The sequence below is a fragment of the Salvelinus alpinus genome, chromosome 6 (genome assembly GCF_045679555.1).
Source record: "Salvelinus alpinus chromosome 6, SLU_Salpinus.1, whole genome shotgun sequence".
Classification (NCBI taxonomy): domain Eukaryota; kingdom Metazoa; phylum Chordata; class Actinopteri; order Salmoniformes; family Salmonidae; genus Salvelinus; species Salvelinus alpinus.
Window position 1 is genome coordinate 66,134,248 of NC_092091.1, and position 19,320 is coordinate 66,153,567.

At 41.3% G+C, this 19,320-nt stretch overlaps 2 protein-coding genes, 1 long non-coding RNA gene and 2 other non-coding genes across 7 annotated transcripts in view; 1 reads left to right on the forward strand and 4 right to left on the reverse strand.

The window, feature by feature from the left end:
• Positions 1-739: 739 nt before the first annotated feature.
• Positions 740-4,879, reverse strand: LOC139579135 (small ribosomal subunit protein eS1). The gene is made up of 6 exons (XM_071407445.1): positions 4,695-4,879; positions 3,762-3,865; positions 2,605-2,792; positions 1,909-2,117; positions 1,492-1,601; positions 740-902 (listed from the first exon to the last, which is right to left on the reverse strand). The coding sequence occupies exons 1-6, from the start codon at positions 4,754-4,756 to the stop codon at positions 775-777; spliced, it is 801 nt and encodes a 266-aa protein (XP_071263546.1). The 5' UTR covers positions 4,757-4,879; the 3' UTR covers positions 740-774.
• LOC139579920 (small nucleolar RNA SNORA17) lies at positions 1,333-1,464 on the reverse strand. Its single transcript, XR_011675927.1, has one exon. It is a non-coding gene; the product is annotated as a small nucleolar RNA SNORA17 (small nucleolar RNA).
• Positions 2,852-2,921, reverse strand: LOC139579885 (small nucleolar RNA SNORD73). Its single transcript, XR_011675893.1, has one exon. It is a non-coding gene; the product is annotated as a small nucleolar RNA SNORD73 (small nucleolar RNA).
• Positions 4,880-8,042: 3,163 nt separating the features above from the next.
• LOC139579138 (uncharacterized) lies at positions 8,043-11,554 on the reverse strand. The gene is made up of 2 exons (XR_011675679.1): positions 11,426-11,554; positions 8,043-9,271 (listed from the first exon to the last, which is right to left on the reverse strand). It is a non-coding gene; the product is annotated as an uncharacterized lncRNA (long non-coding RNA).
• The window catches only part of LOC139579136 (lipopolysaccharide-responsive and beige-like anchor protein), a 310,713-nt gene continuing 302,847 nt past the window's right edge, over positions 11,455-19,320 (forward strand). For all 3 annotated transcript variants that reach the window (XM_071407446.1, XM_071407447.1, XM_071407448.1), the window contains exon 1: positions 11,455-11,637. In XM_071407446.1, coding sequence (XP_071263547.1) covers positions 11,455-11,637 — 183 coding nt within the window. The remainder of the gene's footprint in view (positions 11,638-19,320) is intronic.

The window sequence follows — 19,320 nt, forward strand, 5'->3', positions numbered from 1 at the left end:
TACGACAAACGGGGTGGAAAGTGATCAGGGACAAATCAGATTGTTTTTTATTTAGATAATGAAAGATCAAATATTTTATGGCTTATATTCTCAGAAGTTGAGGACATGGCAAAACAAACATCCACTGAAAGGGAATTTTATGGATTTAAGGTAAAGGATACCTGGCCTTTTGGGATCCACATTTTACACCCAAGATTTTTCCTGAGGACAGAAAAGGCACCACATGGGAATGACCCAATAGCACATTTGAGGACCAATTAATCTCAAGAGAAGTTGGCTTGTTTTTACAGTAACATAAACCACAATACTGAGAAGGGTTTATATTTTACCTCCATATGGCAGTCAATTAGATTAACCTATATTGCAATACGATGTAATTGAGCCCCTTGAGTCTTAATTTGAGCATGAGTGCCATGGTAACATTACAGGTAGCATTTATAGCTTTGTTTTATACTGTAAAGTGTTGGTCCCATGAACTGAAATAAGATCCCAAAAATGCACAAAATATTTACATCCCTGTTAGTGGGCATTTCTCCTTTGCCAAGAACCCATTCACCTAATTAAACAGCATGATCATTACACAGGTGTACACAGGTGTACCTTGTGCTGTGGACAACGGCCAAGCTTTTCTTTTTCCAGATAGAAATCAAGATTTCTACGGTGACTGAAAAAAGAATAGCTCTATACAAAATACCCTACTAAACAACCATCCCATTAACAGAAGACACCAACAGTTGAGTATCATTTACATTTTTTATTAAATCTGTCAGGTGTTTAGACGGTCTCTTGGATGGGGGGCTCGTAGCCGTCGGCCCGATCCACCTTAGCCCCGGTGTCGTCCCCAGAGGGCTTGGCTGCACTGCTGCCACCACCCTCACCGTGTAGCTCCATCAGTTTGCCCACTGGAAGGAGACAAGAATAATCTAAGCACGACGCCAGAGTACAACTCAACAGGCTATTAGAGAAAGCTACATTGGAGAAGTCACTTAGGATAATTTAGTATGCTAGGCTGCGTTTACACAATCAAATCTGATCGTTTTGCCAATAATTAATTGGCCTGCTTGTAAATGCAGCCATATCGGCATATGTTAAGATAATTTCATGTCGTACAGAAACAAGTGTTGAGTCATCTTGCTGGAATACCATAAATGCTGCCAGATGCTGGGCAGGGGACCGTACGGTGGTCATGATTAAACCAAGCTCAATGTCAAAGATGACCTTCAATAACCCTGGTTATTTTAGGTTGTCTTTGAGGTTCTTTAATGCATGGTAAGTTGACAAAGATCATGAATAGGCTTTCTTTCACACAATCAATTGTCTAGTATTGTGCCATCTGTCGGAGCCATGATCACTCCAAGTACCCACCGTTCTGGGTCCTTGGCGTAGACATAACCCTTTCACTCTCCGCCCCTTATGACACAGGCGCGACACTTTCAGTCGGACTGCAACGCCTCAAGGGGCAGGATAGGTTTGAGGTTCAAGGTGACTTACACTCAAACTTGGGCTTCTTCAGCATCTTAACCTTCCTGACGTAGACGTCGTGGAGGGGGTAGATGGACTGGCAGGCCTTCTCAATGTCCTTGCCAACGGAGTCAGGGATCCTAGAGGACAAAGGGAAAAGAAGTGAATCAGTAAGAGGGAACCTGGCTTGGCTACTGAAAATGAACTGTCTGCCTTCATTGAAAGCCATTGAACTTACTCAGACATCAACTTAACTGTACACAATTTCAGATGCAGGAAAAGTGTTCGACACGTGCAACAATTTTGTTGAAATAAATTTGCTTCATTTAACAGTCAATTTATATGCATGCCCATACATGCACTCCATGTTGCATTTCACATGGACCACATCTTCCCAGAGTACAGAACATTCTATTGAACCAACAACAGGACGGCGAACGTCCTTACAGCTTGTTGACGACTTCCTTCAGGTCGTTGGTCTGGACCTCACGGGTCATGATCTCCATCATCTTCTTCCTGATCTGACGGACCTGCTGGTGCTGGGCGTACGACGTCTTCCTGATCTGGTTGGTGCGCTTCTTGGTGAAGCCAACGCAGAACAGACGCAGGAGGTAGCCGTCGGTGGTCTTCACGTCCACATGGGCCTCAATCATGGTCTGGCGGGGAGACAGGATAAAGGTCAATTAATAGTTTTGGGTACATTGGGCCCAACACGTTATCAATAACATTACAGGGCAGAGGTTAATTCATAGTGTTGAGATTACACAATGGTGTATGTGGTTTACACAATGGTGAAATTGTGGTTTACACTCTACATGTGCTGAGAAAAACCGAAGGAAAGTTTCAGCTTAAAGTTGTAAGTTTAGCATATTTTGTAGACCAGCTTCAAACAGCTGAAAATACTAAATGTTTAGTTATAGAAAATATTACATTGGTTTACATGGTATAATGATTCTCTAAAGAATGACTGGTTGTTTTGTCAAACAACCTTAAATTAGGCAAACTAAATGGCGGAGTGATTTCTGCATATTGCACCTTTAATGACAGTATGACCCATCTCCATACATGTTGTACTGTGATTATAAATGCATAACATCTCCACAAATCCAGCGGTGTGTTACATCCTCCTGTAGGATTCCTCACCTGCCACTTCTTGACCATGGAGCACATCTTGTCACGGGTCAGGTCCATGCCGTGGAAGTTGGTCAGGCAGTTCTTGCCCTGCACGTCTTCTGAGATCAGCTTGAACTTGCGGAAGGCCACCTCATCGTTCTGCAGGTCAGCGAGGCTCACCTCGAACACACGTCCCTTCAGACCATCAGAGGCAATTCCTAGTAGAACAGATTAGTTGATGTGGGACGCGGTGAGGGGAATGGAGGCCAAGGCAGGGAATATCAGCAGATCTCTTTACCAGTAATCAGTTGCAATCATTGGGCCGAAACAATTTGTCATCATGCATTCCCATTGTGTTAAGGTACAAACAAATCCAAGACAAGGCCGACAAGCTGGAACAGTTTTAAAAGGCAAAACTAAAAAGGACATTACTGACCAACAAACCCATACTGAATGGTAGTTTTAGGACAACTTCAGGACTCTATTAGTTGGGACTCCCTGAGTTGTGCATCGTTCTGGTGTTGATGGAAAATAACCCCACCACCATAGTCGGCTTCGCCAAACGCTTCCTGTCAACAAAAGCACATGTATAATCGCTAGGAACTCTACTTACCAGATGTAGTGAAATGTGTACCTCGCTATTAAATAAATGGTAGATTTTGTGGTAGGAAGTCTTGCGTGAAGTGTGTGGCCTAATGGCAGACCGCTGTTTAACTTGGCAGGAATATGGTGCAGTTCGGACATAAGTTGGATACTGATGTTTATTTGATAGCGAGGGACATTTCACTTTGCCTGGTAAGTTCCTAGAGATTATACATATGCTTTTGTTGACCGGAAACATTTTTGGCGACGCCGGCTATACTGCAGTAGGGTTAGTAGCCATCGCCACCCACCAAAAACGATGCACAACTCCGAGTCCAACCAATATACAGACTCCCGAAGTTGTCCCAAAGCTAGTTGAATTAGGCTACCTAGCTAGCTGGTTATAGTACAAGGTCAGGAGTTCACGTTTTAGTCACCTCACTTTAATCAACCCCTAGTTTCCAAACTGTGCTATAATTCCACAGAACTATGTGGCTCTGTCTGCAGTTATTTTGCTGCATGTTAGTCTTTATACTGGTAGCCATCACCACTGAACCATGTGTTGCTCCATTAATCAGCATCATCCGTTGGACAAACAGACTTACTGGTTCCCTGAGTCCTGGAGACCAAGGTCTTGCCAATGTTGCGGATGTTGAACATAGCGGGTGCCTTAACATCATACCAGTCCTTCTTGGAGAAAGGGTCGACACTGGGGGATAGAGAAAGTAGTGTGGTCAATATCAGTTCTGTTAATCTGTTTTGATGACACAGGCCTATGTAGCTAGCTAAAGAAACTAAGGTTGCAGTCTAGTTTACGCGAAACCAACCAAAGGGCTAACGTTAACTTGTTATTGTCAAATGCTGGCAATGGTATGAACGGCAACTTCCAGTACAATCAAACGTGTAAATTCAACAGGCACCTGACAAATCAATAAAACATGACTGGGATAGCATAACGTTAGCTAGCTGGTTACTAATGTAAGGCCCAGCTAACTGGCTAAATGATCTTATCTGACAAATGTGCCTTTTCTCGCTAACGACTGAAGGGTTGGCACCACGCACATGTAGCCCTGACTGGCTTGGCTACAATACTTTAATTCTGTTTGACCACACCATTTCGTAGAAAATACTTCGTCTAGCTAACGTTGTCCACGTTATGTTCATGGATGGCCATGTCTGCCATCTTGCTAGCCGCCATAGTTACATGAATGATCTAGTTAGGTAGCTTAGCTTGTTAAGACAGCCGATGTCGCTAGACTACAGACAATGAGTGCATTCCGGCACATTTATATAAAATGCTTCACGATATGCAGCCTGTGTTAAGACTTCGACAGTCTCTTACGTAACAGTTCAGTGTCGCTTATGCACAAACTCATGAACACTGAAAGCGCAGTGAGCCTAGCAGATTGACAACAGTGACCGGCCTGAATGCATCCAGTTAAAATCAACCACATCCTTCACATTTTCAAACTGAAAGTCAATAACCTGAACTTAATAGTGTGCATTGCATGATTTAATGGATGAATTGCGCTACTTACATCTTCTTTTTGGCACCTTTTTTGCCACCTTTGGTCAGCCTCTTATTCTTGCCGACTGCCATGTTGGCTACAGGGAGTGAAAGAGAAGGAAATAGGAATTATCGCGAGTGTTAAAGATAGAGCTGAGATTTCTCACATCTCGCGACTCGCGATATGTTGAGACCTCAAAACTAGCATGTTGTCGTTCTCTACTGGCCTAGCGTGATATCGCAGTCCTTTATTTGATACATTATAACAACATTTAATAAACTCAGGAAGTGTTTGCTACATTGTATGATATAGTATTGTTATGCTACAATATTGATATTTATATCCTGATCCTACTGTATCCACTACAATAGCTGCTGCTTCTGCAAAAGCTAATGAGGATCCAAATAAACAATTAAACACACCCACTTTGACAGTTATCTCAGTTCATACGCTCACATGAATGATTGACATTCAGTCTGACACATATTGTGTTGTATGTCTGAAATTCTGTAAATAAATATATAATAATATTATATAATTCATATATGATTTATAATAATATGAATCTCTGTTCCAGAATGAATGAATATATGCATAAACATGTAACCGAGTATAAAATATTAATTAGATCAGCCACTGGTTTTGACTGTGGCAGTGAAATATGATGCACCAACACTTTCATAAATTAACAAAATTCAACTTACAGTCACTGTCTGTGGAGAAATTAGCAGTCATATGAGCAGACCCATAATAACATAAATAACTTCAACCGAAATAATCACTCACATATTCATGATGAAGGAAAGACTATTCTCCTGAATTCCGAGAAAATAAACATAATATTGACTTAACTCAGTGTTTTCCAAACTCGGTCCTGGGGACCCCAGGGTATGCATGTTATAGTTTTGGCCTAGCACTACACAGCTGATTCAAATAATCATAATGTAATGATGCGTTGATTATTTGAATCAGATGTGTAGTGCTAGGGCTTAAAAACAAAACATGCATCCCTTGGAGTTTGGAAAACACTGACTTAACTATTCACAACATGTTATGTTAAACTACATCTTATATGCATGTTATTATGTTAAACTATATCTTATATGCATATTATTAAGTTAAACTATATGTTATATGCATGTATATTACTCAATACTCTGCACTGTATTACACTATTCAGTCAACCAAGTACGCTGCGTGACAGTCAGCCCTAACATGCTGTATTAATGAACCAACAAGTGAATATTTAATGAAGAAAACAGGTTGAACCTGAATCTCAAACCGTTAACATTCCATGCAGGTGTGTCTTGCCTCCTCCCGTTATTAGGACACTGATACAACTGTGTCATTACAGGGTTAGGAATGATGCCTAGCTGGGCTGAACCTGGTGACAATGTAAACATTGACATACATTCATTCTAGACCTACATTGTGTCTACACTCTTAGAAAAAAGGGTTCCAAAAGGGTTCTTCATGGAACCCAAAAGAGTTCTACATGGAACCAAAAAAGGTTATTCAAAGGGTTCTCTTATGGGGACAGCCAAAGAACCCTTTTAAGTTCTAGATAGCACTCTTTTTCTAAAATTCTATACAGTATCTGAAAGGTACTCTTTAATGTTCAACATATGTCCTAATGTTGGTGAGGCCTAATTTGGCCAAATCCCTCATATGTACAGTATGCATAAATCATATACATTGTATAAATGAGTCTGTGAATGTGCATGTTAGAGACATGTTGTAACACCTAGTGAAGATTAATTTAAATAGAATTAATAACATTCCTGTCATCTCCTTGTCAGGGATAATCCCTGATCAGGAGAATGGAAGTGGGGGTCTTTAAAGCTCAACAACCATCCAACATGGATTAAGTTCTTATCTTGTCACTGAAAACGTTTTGAACCCCTCACCTGGCTTTAAAATCAGCAGGCGCCCAAAAAGGTCTTACTCTGGTCACTGAAAACGTTTTGACCTTCTCGCCTGGTTGATGTCAACAACCAAAATCAAGAGAGGTGCAGCATCCTCTTCTCTCACAACATGCCTCCAAAAAACCTTATCTTGATTGCCTGCCATATTGCCTACCTTCTGTAGCACGCTGCTAAAAATCAGCCTCCTATTCAGAAAGGCATCATCCTCATCATCATCATCACAAGGATAAATTTACGCACTGGGCACACACTGGTTGAATCAACGTTGCTTGCTTTCCAAACTGTACATTTTTCCCACGATTATATTTTGAAATTTGCAAAAGGCAAACCGACAGCCGCATAGAATATAATCCATAGATGGCAGTTCCCATTTAAATCAGGACTGGCAGCCAATGATAGTGTAGCCATGAGTTTAACACTCAAATTGCCAGGGTAAGAGGTTCCAAATCCCTTTTATGGATTATATGTCTATGGCCACAATGCAACAAGCTGTACATTTGGCGTGCATACTGGCCAAATTGCGGCCTCCAGACTGTAGGCAACCGGTAACTGCCAAAATAAAGGAAACACTTGAGTAAGTGAGGGATACAAAGTGTATGTTATGGTGTGTGGGGTGCATTTTCCTGGCATGGTTTATGTCCACTTGTAGAATCTATGCCAAGGCGCATTGAAGCTGTTCTGGCAGCTTGTGGTGACCCAATACCCTAAGACACTTTATGCTGGTGTTTCCTTTATTTTGTCAGTTACCTGTATGCACTTTTGATACAATTTAATCCACAGTTATTTTTTTGAAACTATTGATACTCTGTGGCTAAATTATGCTATCTGGGGTATTTTGAACATTGAGAGCAGGCTCCTGTGGATGGATAAAAAAATAAAATAAAATGTTTTTTTGGGCTCTTGGGCCCAGCCCCTGACTCACGCAATTGACCAGTCACATTTATTTATTATGCATTTTTTTATTAATCGGTTACCCAATCATGGCAGGGCCCCCCAGTTACCCACGTGGGCCTCATACCTCCTCTCCTCCCCCCATCTGATGATTAGTAGAGCGGCAGCAGCAGGTTGTCTACATCCATTGAGAGAGGGGTCCTGAATCCTCCTGTGGTTGGCGGTTGCAGTAAAAAATATATAATATATACTGTATATATGCTTCTTGGGCCCCCCACTGGCCTGGGCCCAGGGGCTTCAGCCCCGGTAACCCTTGCATTAAACCGGCCCTGTCCATGTCATTTCAACAAAATGACATTGAACCAAAGTGAAATAGACCTTGAATTGACATCTGTGCCCAGTGGGTAGTCTCTGGAGAGACATGTGTAATTCCCTCTTGTCATCATAATGCAACAGCCTTCACTCAGCTTAGTTTTCTGATCGAATCTGCCCCATGGGGGGTTCAAAGTAAATCCAAGCTTCACGCAGAATACATTTCTTAAAGAAAACAGTCAAGAGGATGTGTGTTCGAACCGTATGGTTTTAGCAGCCTTTATTTGTTCAGGATATAAAAAAATATATATAAAAAAAATTCCCTCAGGTATTGATTTGGAAGGATATAATGAATGTTCATCCAATCAAAAGATGACAGGACTTTGACACAAAGCTGTGTGAGTAGCTGAATTCATTAATGCGTTGTGGAACACAAAAGACAAAACAAGAAAAGAAAATGTTGTAAATTAAATGTGCATTTAATTTACATCATCAAGGTTGCAGTTCAACAGCCCACTATGAAATACAAGTTACTATATCAACACTCTCTCTTACTTTCATTTTGTAGGTTACCCCAGGTAAGTCAGTGCAAAAGTGTCTTGACTTGAACCCACTCAACGTAGCCTGCATGTAAATTAAAGCATTGCACTGTAGTAAGCACTTATATTTCAGGTCACTGCTACTGAGACCAACCTTGACTTTGTCTACGTCCCAAATGGAACCCTATTCCCTTTACAGTGCACTTCTTTTGATCAGAGCCCCCTATTCCCCATTGGGCTCTGGTCAAATGTAGCGCACATTAAAAGGAACAGGGTGCAATTTGGGACGCAACCATTGTCTGATGCTGGAACTCAACTGACTGCTTTGTGTCCCAGTGTCCCCAGGGAGAGGGACTGCTTGTGAGGTCAAAAGAATTGTGGCGCTGCCTGACTCCTTGGCAACAGCACTAGAACTGCGTCCTAAAATGGCACATTATTCCCCACACAGTGCACTCCTTTTGACGAGAGCCTTATGGGCCCTGGTCAAAAGTAGTGCACTATATAGGGAATAATGTGCCATTTAGGATGCAGCTTAGGACTGGGAGCCATCCCACATCCCACTGAGCAACTGAAGTCATCCTGTATCAGAGCCTCCTAGGAGATGAGAGGAGACACACATCCTTATGATGCAATAACGATCTTTGTTCAAATACATTGCATTTGATCTTTGATTACATTTCAATCATACATAGGCTGTTCAATATACGTAGGCTAAATGAAATAGAAACCTATCTGACAATGTATCTATTTGGTCTCATAAACGTCTTATTAAACAAGTTTCAAGTTTTAATGTCACGTGCACAATTACAATGCAATGCCTTTCTTGCAACATGGGTCAGTGACTGGAAGAGGCAGGAGAAGCATCGCTGTCACATCGTTTTAATGTCTGGTTTCTATCACCTCCGGTTGCATTGCAGCTGTCAATGTTCCACTGCATGGACTGTAGAGAGAAGCATCACAATTTACATATCTCATGTGAATATGACTTACTTTTTTTTTTTTTTTTTTTACAGCAGGGCATTATTATGTCTACTCTTATTTTTAGCAATAATATAAACATGTTTACAAATGTTTCCCCTTCTATACAACTGTAACCATGGTTGCATAATGTGGGTAGATAATGCCTAAAGTCTGCCTATAGGAAAAAAGAAACAACCATTATTGACAACCATTATTACAGCCTAATCCTTAGAGTTTTTATATGCAATTTGTTTAATGCAAAATCTCTGGTATGTCTTTGATAGCACAGCAGTAGATGACTCCTGACTCGAGCAAGTATCTTCCTCTTGCCTTTAGCCGTCTCTGCATTATAGGCCAACCAGCTGCAATATGAGGCGAAATTGTACACTAGACTCTAATCCTTTGGAACCGAATATTTGTGAATCCCTACTCGTTTCCTGCATTATAAGCCTCCCCTATGTCCCTGGCATGAACAAGTCCACAGCGCCATCCACCTGGGCTACACCTGAGACCATATCAACGCCTGAGACACCCTGTCGAAGTCACTCGATGCCCACTGCGCATGCTCCACTCATTACTGTTCTCTTAGAAGCAGGATATTATGCTGGCAGCACGATCGCGGATTTTTTTCCCCCGTAAATAAGAGTCCCCATGTAAATACATGCTAAACTTTGGAAATATCGATACTGGAATGTTGAAAGCTATTGTGTAGGCTACATTTAAAGAAATACACGTTTAATAAAATACAAATATATGTTATTGGAATTATTCAATAGAGTCTGCAAAACTTAAATTGGTCTCTTGTGCTAGGCAATGGGTACTTTTTGGGTTGTAGAGAAAAAACGTTACTACCTGTCTCATATAAACTGTGGTGGGAAATACTCAGTCGCATCTCTACTAACCAAATATAATTAGCTTTGGCGGTGGACTGTGTCGCACAGCCTGCTGCTGGCTTTTCACTCCACCCCCCCATAGCTCCCAATGCAGTACACTGTTGTAGACTCTACATGGGATACATATTGGCTTGTAAAGATTACTTTTCTACCTGCCTCAGATAAAGTGTGGTGTGAAATACTCAGTAAATACTCAGCCAGCAGCAGACTGTGTGACACAGTCCCCTTTAAAAAGGACACATATTTGGTCATTAGAGACCCTACTGAGTATTTTCCACCCCACATTAGCTGAGACAGGTATAAAAGTTACCTCTACAGCACAATATTCTGTATGTGCTGGTGCTGTAGTTTATTATTATTTTTTATTTCATAAATTACCTATTGCCTTTTCTTGTTGGCACAGTAAAAGTGGCCATTGATTCAAATGTAATATATTTTGAATTGTAATGTTTTGAAATGCGGGCTTTTATTTTAAAGGTTTCGTCGTTACCATACGAACATAACGTCATCATTTGTGCCGCTGGCAGAATACTGGTATAATACTGTCATGGCGGGGAAGAGCTGTAGCAGCGGGTAAATCAGGAAGAGAAAGCGCTGTAAGTGGGTTAACACTGAAATTTGAACAAGTCTAGCAGTTTTTAGGGAAGGACCGAGTGGATGACTGCTGTCCCTTGTCGAGCACCACTGGCGCTGTTGCTGTACTTGAGCCACGTTTAGGAGTTCTTGCTCATGACAGCACTACCTGTCAAGCCTGCTGTGACAATAGCAAGTTCTACTGCTGTAGCCTGGCTGGACTAGTGAAGAAATGAAAGTCGCAGGTGCCTCTTCTATTTTGACAGAGGGGAGGAAGGGCAAGGTCTCTACGACTTGCCTTTAGAATCAAATCTTATTAAGCCGGTCCATTTTAGTGAACGGTTTTTGATGCATTATTTCATTCGCCTCCTTATCAAGTTTCCGACCGGGGGAGAGGAGTTCTACATGGAAACGCAGTGACAACTCCAATGTCGCGGTGTCATCGGCTAGAAATCCAACTCTCGTGCGCCTGTGCCTTTCGCGGAATACAAAACATACTTTGTTGACTCGAAGGCTTATTTTGGGAACTGTTTTGAATGGGGAGGGAAATATTTTCGTTGTTTACCTCCAGACTGTCGACATAGCTGGAAAGAGGATACCATTGTTTTTTTCTTTCACCGACTTTACTGTATCCAATTACCGCCTTTGGGGGTGAACAGGTGCCTTACCTGTTAACGCCACCTGTCCTCCTGTAGCAATGGCTAGCGAGGAGACGCCTGGTGCTGGGCGACCAACCGGGCAAGGTGATGGAGCTGCGGCGGTGTCGCTCAACCCTGGGATCCCAATCCGAGGAATCAAAATGAAGTTCGCTGTCCTAGCCGGCCTGGTGGATGTTGGGGAAGTTTCCAACCGGGACATTGTGGAGACCGTCTTCAACCTGGTAAGCTGATTATCGGAAGCCACACTCTATTCTAAATAGTCCCTGGAAACCGTCCATAGAGCAACGTGTAATATGATCCTCTGTCTACCAACCTGCCTTTTCTATTTTTCTGGTACACCTTAGGCTACCTCCTGGCCACAATATTTGTTTATAATGAAGGCTATATTGTGACTAGGCTACTTCATTATCTAGCCTACTATATGGTCCAATAGCTGAGTAACTTACATAATATTTACTTTCCATGATAAGGTAACTAGAGTAGTAGGCTATGCGGAACTAGGCTATAGCCTATTAGTTAGAAATGTGTGGGCTAATAGTGCATACGAGTTTTCTTTGTAGAATTTGTATGGTGATGGAAATGCTATATTGGTTTTACAAATCATTACTTGGAAAAGCTTTGTAACCAACCAGCGAGGCATGATCACTTTTCACATTATTCATACAGGATGCAATGGGCATAGTCTTATCCTGTTCATAGTTTAGAAAAATTATGTTTATAGACCTACCTATTAGGTGTCGTAATACCCTTAAAACCTAGCGATCCAGGGAAATGGTTCCAATAGTTTTTTCCACCATCCGTTTTTTCCCATAGGGGATTTTAGAAACATTTAAAATAAGGGCTGTGTTTGGTGTAGGCTTACCCTGGCGTGACGTTTTGATAACCATGTAAATCTCTCTCGGACAACGTGTATCAATATATTCGGCTCTATTTACTCTCAGATTCGTATACATCATGCAAAACTACAAATCCCTGCAAGCTCCTGCACGTCATCTCAAGCTGACACCTTTGCTAACAGGTATTGTGTCAATTTAAAACGTGCACAAGACAGTTCACAGAATTGTCAATTTTTAAAGAAATATAGCCAATTTATTCAGTACTATATTTAGCTAACATTAGATAGTTAATCCAGAGATTTGTCAGTCTTCTCCAGATCATCATGGCATTTGTAGTTCTTTATGATAGCCACATTAGCAGCTAATTAGCATTTCAGTTTTGGGTGGTAAATACAGGTGAATATATTAATAAGTCACCTTGTCCTAGAGAGATTTACACGGTTATCAAAACGTCACGCCAAGGTAAGCCTTCATTAAACACAGCCCTCATTTGAAGTGTTTCTTAAATCCCCTATGGGAAAAATGAATGGTGGAAAAACGATTGGAACCGTTTCCCTGTTTGACCGCTAGATTTGATAGGTGTTATGACTCCTACTGTGGCACTCTATAGGTACTAAAGTGACATCTTAGTGACACTTTAGTAACAGTTCTACAGTGGGAGTGTAATAGACACAAGTGCATACTTGTTGGACTATAATTAAATGGGAAAAGGGCCTACATGATATCTCTCTGTCATGATTTCAGTTTGTTTAAAAGAGGTGTGTCATATTTCATGATAGTCTGCTCAAATTGCACAATATTATTCTAAGGTATCTCTGCAAGGTCTCGTGCTCTCTCTCTCTCTCTCTCTCTCTCTCTCTCTCTCTCTCTCTCTCTCTCTCTCTCTCTATCTCTCTCTCTCTCTCTCTCGTTGGCTGCAGACATTGAGGCTCAGGTCTAGGAATGAATAACGCTAATAGAGGATAGGCTAGTGAGTTGCTGAAGCAGAGCGTGGAGGGTTAAGTGGAAAAAGAGCAGGAAAGGCTGGCAGTTAATGAGAACGGGAGGAAGAACTGGCAAAACTGCTTTGTCACTGTGGCAACACAATGGAGTCTCTCTCTCTCTCTCTCTCTCTTTCACACACACACACCACACACACACACACACACACACACAGAGGCTCATCCCCAGTCATCACAGTAGGCTCCATCACACCTACTGGGATGGATGCGGTCGGTGGGGCACGGCGGCACTGTAACCTCCCTGCCTCCCCACTTGAACACTAAACTCCCTCATGGAGTCAGCCAGTCAGCCCTCACCCTCAGGTAGCCATGAGGAAAGTGGATAAGTGTCTGGCTGCTGGAACAATGCCTTAGCATTTAGAATGATGTTTCAAATGTCATGCCAAATATAGAAACCCAAGCATGATTTTTTTGGGGGGGGGCGGGGTGTCAAACATTTTCTGTCGTTCATGTCTTTCAGTTGAACAATATCACAGTGGTACTAGTTTTATGCACCGTCGTGTTTCCGAGCTCTGTTTTCAGCTTTGTGCTGCTGGCCTGCACGGTGTGCGATAAACCCAGAAATATTATGCCTCCAGCAACGTGTCTATTATAAAGTGCATATTCATGATAGTTTCTTTATCCAGAGAGGAGAAGACACAATTGCAGTACACAGAAATGAGCAGTAGAGACAACCTGCCAGGTCTCCAATGTGCCAGAGTGAGGGGATCTCTCAGGCTGTGGCGCATCCCAAATGGCACCCTATTCCCTACATTCTGCACTACTTTTGACCAGAGCCATATTGGACCTAGGTCAAAATTAGTGCACTATATAGGGAATAGGGTGCCATTTGGGATACAACGGGAGTCCCTGGGCCTACTGATGCATTTGTACCCGACCTGTCTTCCCTCCATTCCCTCTTGTTTGTTTAGCATGGTCAATGTCATTTGAGGTTTTTGAGACATGGCACTTTGCATTTCATGCTCTGTGCTCTTCTTTCTGATCTCTCCTTCTACTCTCTCTCTCTCTCTCTCTCATGGATTTATCATAATGGCTGGAACCTTCTCTCTCCAGAAGTGGCTAATTTGCAGTCGCTCTGCGGATGACTCACACCCCCATTGTTAGGTCAAAGGCAAAATGAATTTTTCCTCAAACAAATCCCTCTCAAATGAATAGGATATCCAGCCAGACTTAGGACAGCGCAAAGGATCATGGGTAGCGTAACATTCTGAATTAGGGCTGTCCCCGACTAAAAAAAATCTTGGTCTACCTAGAGTCGTCTGTTCTTTAGACTAATCGATTTGTCAACATTTTTAAACGTGTATTTTTCCATATGTAGACACATCCTATGTGTTTTAATCAAATAAACTATATGCACGGAGCTTATCTGCTGCTTTAAGCGCACTGTTTGATGAAATAATTAAGACACACAAATGACTAGAGAGAGCCAACCTAATTGATTTGTTTGTGCTCAGACTTGCTGTGCTGTGTTAAAAAAGGACAGTGAGTGACTGTGACTAGCATCCATTGTCTCTCTTCTCGATGCTGCAGTGACCACTACTGAACTTCAATAGTGTTTATCCTGCTGTCCATGTTGCTGAAGCTGCAACATAATTACAGACATTTCTGACTGAAAAGTTCTATTACCAAAATCCCTCATTCGTTTAGGAAAAACATTCCCTATTCCCTCAACTAGTGATGCACCGATATGACATTTTTGGCCGAGACCGATATTTAAAATTTTAGCGGTCTTTTAAGCATTCTAGTACAGTTAAATAGTTAACATACACACATGGGCGCAGCAGTCTAAGGCACTGCATCTCAGTGCAAGAGGCGTTTCTGGTTCGAATCCAGGCTGTATCACATCCGGACGTGATTGGGAGTCCCATAGGGCAGCGCACAGTTGGCCCAGCGTTGTCCGGGTTTAGCCGGGGTAGGCCGCCATTGTAAATAAGAATTTGTTCTTAACTGACTTGCCTAGTTAAATAAAGGTTACACACACACCACACTGATCAAAATTTATTTTGTTGGCATTTACGCATGTCCCCATTACCAGTAAAACATAATCAAAACCTAATTCTTTCACTTACTTGCTGTGCTGTTTCATTGTTCATTTGTTCAGTCATTTCATTCTCAACCAGGATTTCTATGGAACGCCGTTTGGGTCTTTGCGTGTCAAAAAATATACTATTTAACACTATTTGACGTGTCAAGTAAGCTTGTTGACCAATCAGGACCTGAATATCTGCACATCACATAATAATTGAACGCGTTCATACATGTTTTACGTGTTGATTACTCTCACTTGTATTTCATATGTCACAACAATTCATCGATACGTATGCTATGATGCTGGTAAAGTTGTCTCGCACACCTACAGTGCTGGTCAAAAAATAGCTAGCTAGCTCATGGATGCAAACAATGTTCTTCCCCAAAAACATGGCAAACGACATCTGTTTCAGTAGCTATATAGTTAGCTAGCTAACTATATAGCTAGGTGTCGTCATCTAAAATAACTCAAATTTATATGACCGTTCTTATTTGATTAATGGTGGTCAGAAGCTAGCAACAATAAGGATTAGCCGCATTAGTGGACTTTGCGGTTATCCTTCAAAATAAAATATGGCATAGTTCTACTATTTGCATCACTGTCAATGACATACTTTTATTTTGAAGGCAAACCGCAAATTACACTATTGTGCCTAATCCTTTTTGTGGCTAGCTTCACAACCCGTTCCGGTCGAGCCTTTCTAGCCAGATGAAGCTAGCTGGCTGCTTATAATGTTAGCTTTGGGCAACAGGGTTAAGTAGGTGGCTAGCTATTTATTTTCATGAACTGAAGTTCAATTTCAATAGGCGAAGAAGTGGAAACCTAGCTAATACTTATTCACAAGGATTCCTAAATAATTGCTAAGAATTATCAAAATAACTGCAGTTTTTACTGGTCATTGTTTTCAGGCTGGTTGTATTGGTGCTAGCTAGGTACCAAGCTAAAGCTAGCTACCCCAGATTTTGCGGTCCAACAAATGATGCTTTATTACCAATGCGGTATTGTAAACACATCGTTCGTGGCCGGTGTTTGCATACTTTTTTTGTACAGCTTTGACAGTGCTACTGTATCTATTTTGACATGCAAAGATCCAAACGGCGTTCCATAGTATGTATGTCATGAAGCTAGTGACACTATTACTGTGTAACTCTGGTAGGGCAACATCGGAAAAATAGAGCACTTGGTAGTGTTTACCGGTGCAGAGAACGGTTGATTGTCAAGGGCAATGAATTCCATTATCTTGGTTTTAATGGATTTCGCCTTTGAGTTGTCTCTCTGAATTTTTTTTACTCTTTCAAATGACTGCTTGACTTGTTGACTGCTCGATCCACACAGCAGACATTGTGGGCTAGTTTAGGAATGCTGTGTTGCACGTATATGGCAAAATTTGACGTGGCGTCATTACGTCATGTACCTTCGTTATATAGGTATGCACCCAGCTTTGACATCGGTTTTGCACATCGGCATTAAACTAGACATCCGATTCCGATATGTTCACCGATATATCGTGCACAACTACCCTCAACCCTTGCTCTCTTTACGTGACACATGTATGCATCGCATGCACATGACCAATAGGGCCTGACCTATAGAATATTATAACAAACTCCGAACACGTGACAATAAAATGGATACAGAGGACGTGACAAATAAACTCGAAACGGGAATGTACTTACTGGTTGCTCAGAAGGTGAAGGGTGAAGTCAGATGTGTGGTATAAATTTGACTAGTTGTGTAAAATACTGGAGATCAAGACAGAAGGTAATGAGCAAGTGCTGCATCCATGTTATGTGTGGCAAACAGGTGCTGTTAGATACAAATATCATTTTTTGGACTGTTTGAAACAATGTAAACGACACTAAGTAAATTATCAGGTTACCAGAGAGTGTTGTAATATTTATTTTTGTGAAGCCTTTATTACACCAAAGACTAAAAACAGTTGCATTCATTTGTGAATGCAATTTCTGAAATGGAACGGTTTATTTGTTGTTTGCTAATTATTCAAGGATCACTTTATATGATTTTAAAATTTCAAATACTTGATTGCATTTAAAATCATGAATGATGTGACCACGTGTGATAATATGAATGATTGATTGCTGTAGCCTACATAAGTATTGAAATGTAGTCCTAAGTAAGTTACGGTATTAATAAGAATAAACAGGATGTGCTCTTTGGCCTACAACTCTGGAGGTTATACAAGGCTGCTATACTAAGCCTACTAATGATAATGACATTACTTATTATTATTATTATTATCATAACGATAATAATAGCAATAAGGAGATCAAGAAAAAGGAGGATTATTATTATTATTATAACTTTGCTATTATGCACATATGGTCTAGGAAGTTGCGGCAATTCAACAGTGTTTTAGAACCGCGGACAGCCATCACTATCCAATGCGGGAGAAAGGACATTTGTTATAAAATAATTTGTATTAGTATTGCATTATTGTTCTTATGTTATAACCATATACAATTTTAGTAGCACATGTATTAGTGATGGACTGCCATCCCCACGGCCTCCACAATGGATCAGTCCACTCAGACAGGCGTCACTCAGACAGGCGTGAATCAGACAGGTGTCTTGTACACCATGAAATTATTCTTGTTTTTTGCTACTGTTCGACTAAAGAAATCTCGGTCGACCAACAGCCTATCGCCCAAACAATCGACCAGTTTATACCTTCCAATTGGCGACAGATTTTCATGCAAATATTCTCAAATCTGCATAAAGAAAATATGTGCATTTTCTCACAAGTGGTGTTTACCAAACTGACTTGTTGCGGATAAAATTCATTGCGTGATGACGTAGTGCGCAAAACATGTCATTTTTTGTACCAAATAAAAATCTAAAGTTCATTGTGTTTCCATTGCATTTTCATCTCTACCGATAGTTTTGTCACAAACTGTTGCGTTATATAGTGCATGTGCCCACTCTGGTCTCTGCATGTGTGCTCTAGCCAACAGCTGGCAGATACAGTGCTGCTGGGCTAGTGTACATGATGACTTTATTATGGATAAAAGCGAGAATATTTTATTTTAAAAGTCAAGTGTTTTTTTGCTTCAGTAGAGTGATCAGGGACGTGCAACTATAGTTTTCCTTCACAAACAATACATTAGTGCAACACATTCAGCAGAAATTGCTTAATTTTTATCAGATTACAACAGAAGTGCAACACTATTTGGCTAGCAGCCACAAGTAAATGATCTAACAATGAAAAATCTTATTTTTTTGTGCAAATACGATGTATGGCCATCGTAGTTCTAATGTTCATCATAGAAAGAATGTAGCCAGCTACATTTGTTTTGCTTGAAGTTCATCTTGCATTTTACCAGAGAAAAGCAGGCTACACCTAGAAAAGTAGCTACACATCAGTCAGAGCGCTGTCTACTGATAACATTCCCGTTTGTGAATTCTCATCAGAGTAGAGGTGCACCTGAAGCACCAAATTATCCTGACGCCGAGCACAGATGAGAATAAAGAGCATTTTAGATCTGCGTTTACAAAACGCAGCAAGATATTTCTTATGCGTTTTATCATTTAGTTTTTTTCTGCGTGAAACACACTGCGTTAACACGGGCCCTGCATTATGGACAATAGCTAGGCCTAGCTATAGGTCTACCTCAGGCCGTCACACTCAGCCAGGCGCCTCCCCACTCACTGGAAGCTGAATCGTATGCCACTCTGGCTCTGCTCTGTAAACCATTGACTCAGAATGTCTAAGTCTGCTGGGCTCTGCTCTGACACTGGAGATGGGGGATTTGGCTCTGTGGAATGTCACCTGGGTTTTACTCCAAGCCAGGTCGCTATGGCTGGGCAGGCCCATGATAGCCGTTTGTAGTGGTTGCCATGGAAACCATGCAAGCGAACAGGCAATCAGGTTCCCCTCTCCCTGATGCTGTGGAGTAGGTGAAGTTTCCCCTAGACGCTGGGTCAGTTTTGTATTTTTCCCACTAATAGTTACGGTTAGGATTGGGGGAAGGGGAAACTTATCCTAGATCTGTACTTTGGCGAAACCTCTGAGCTAATACT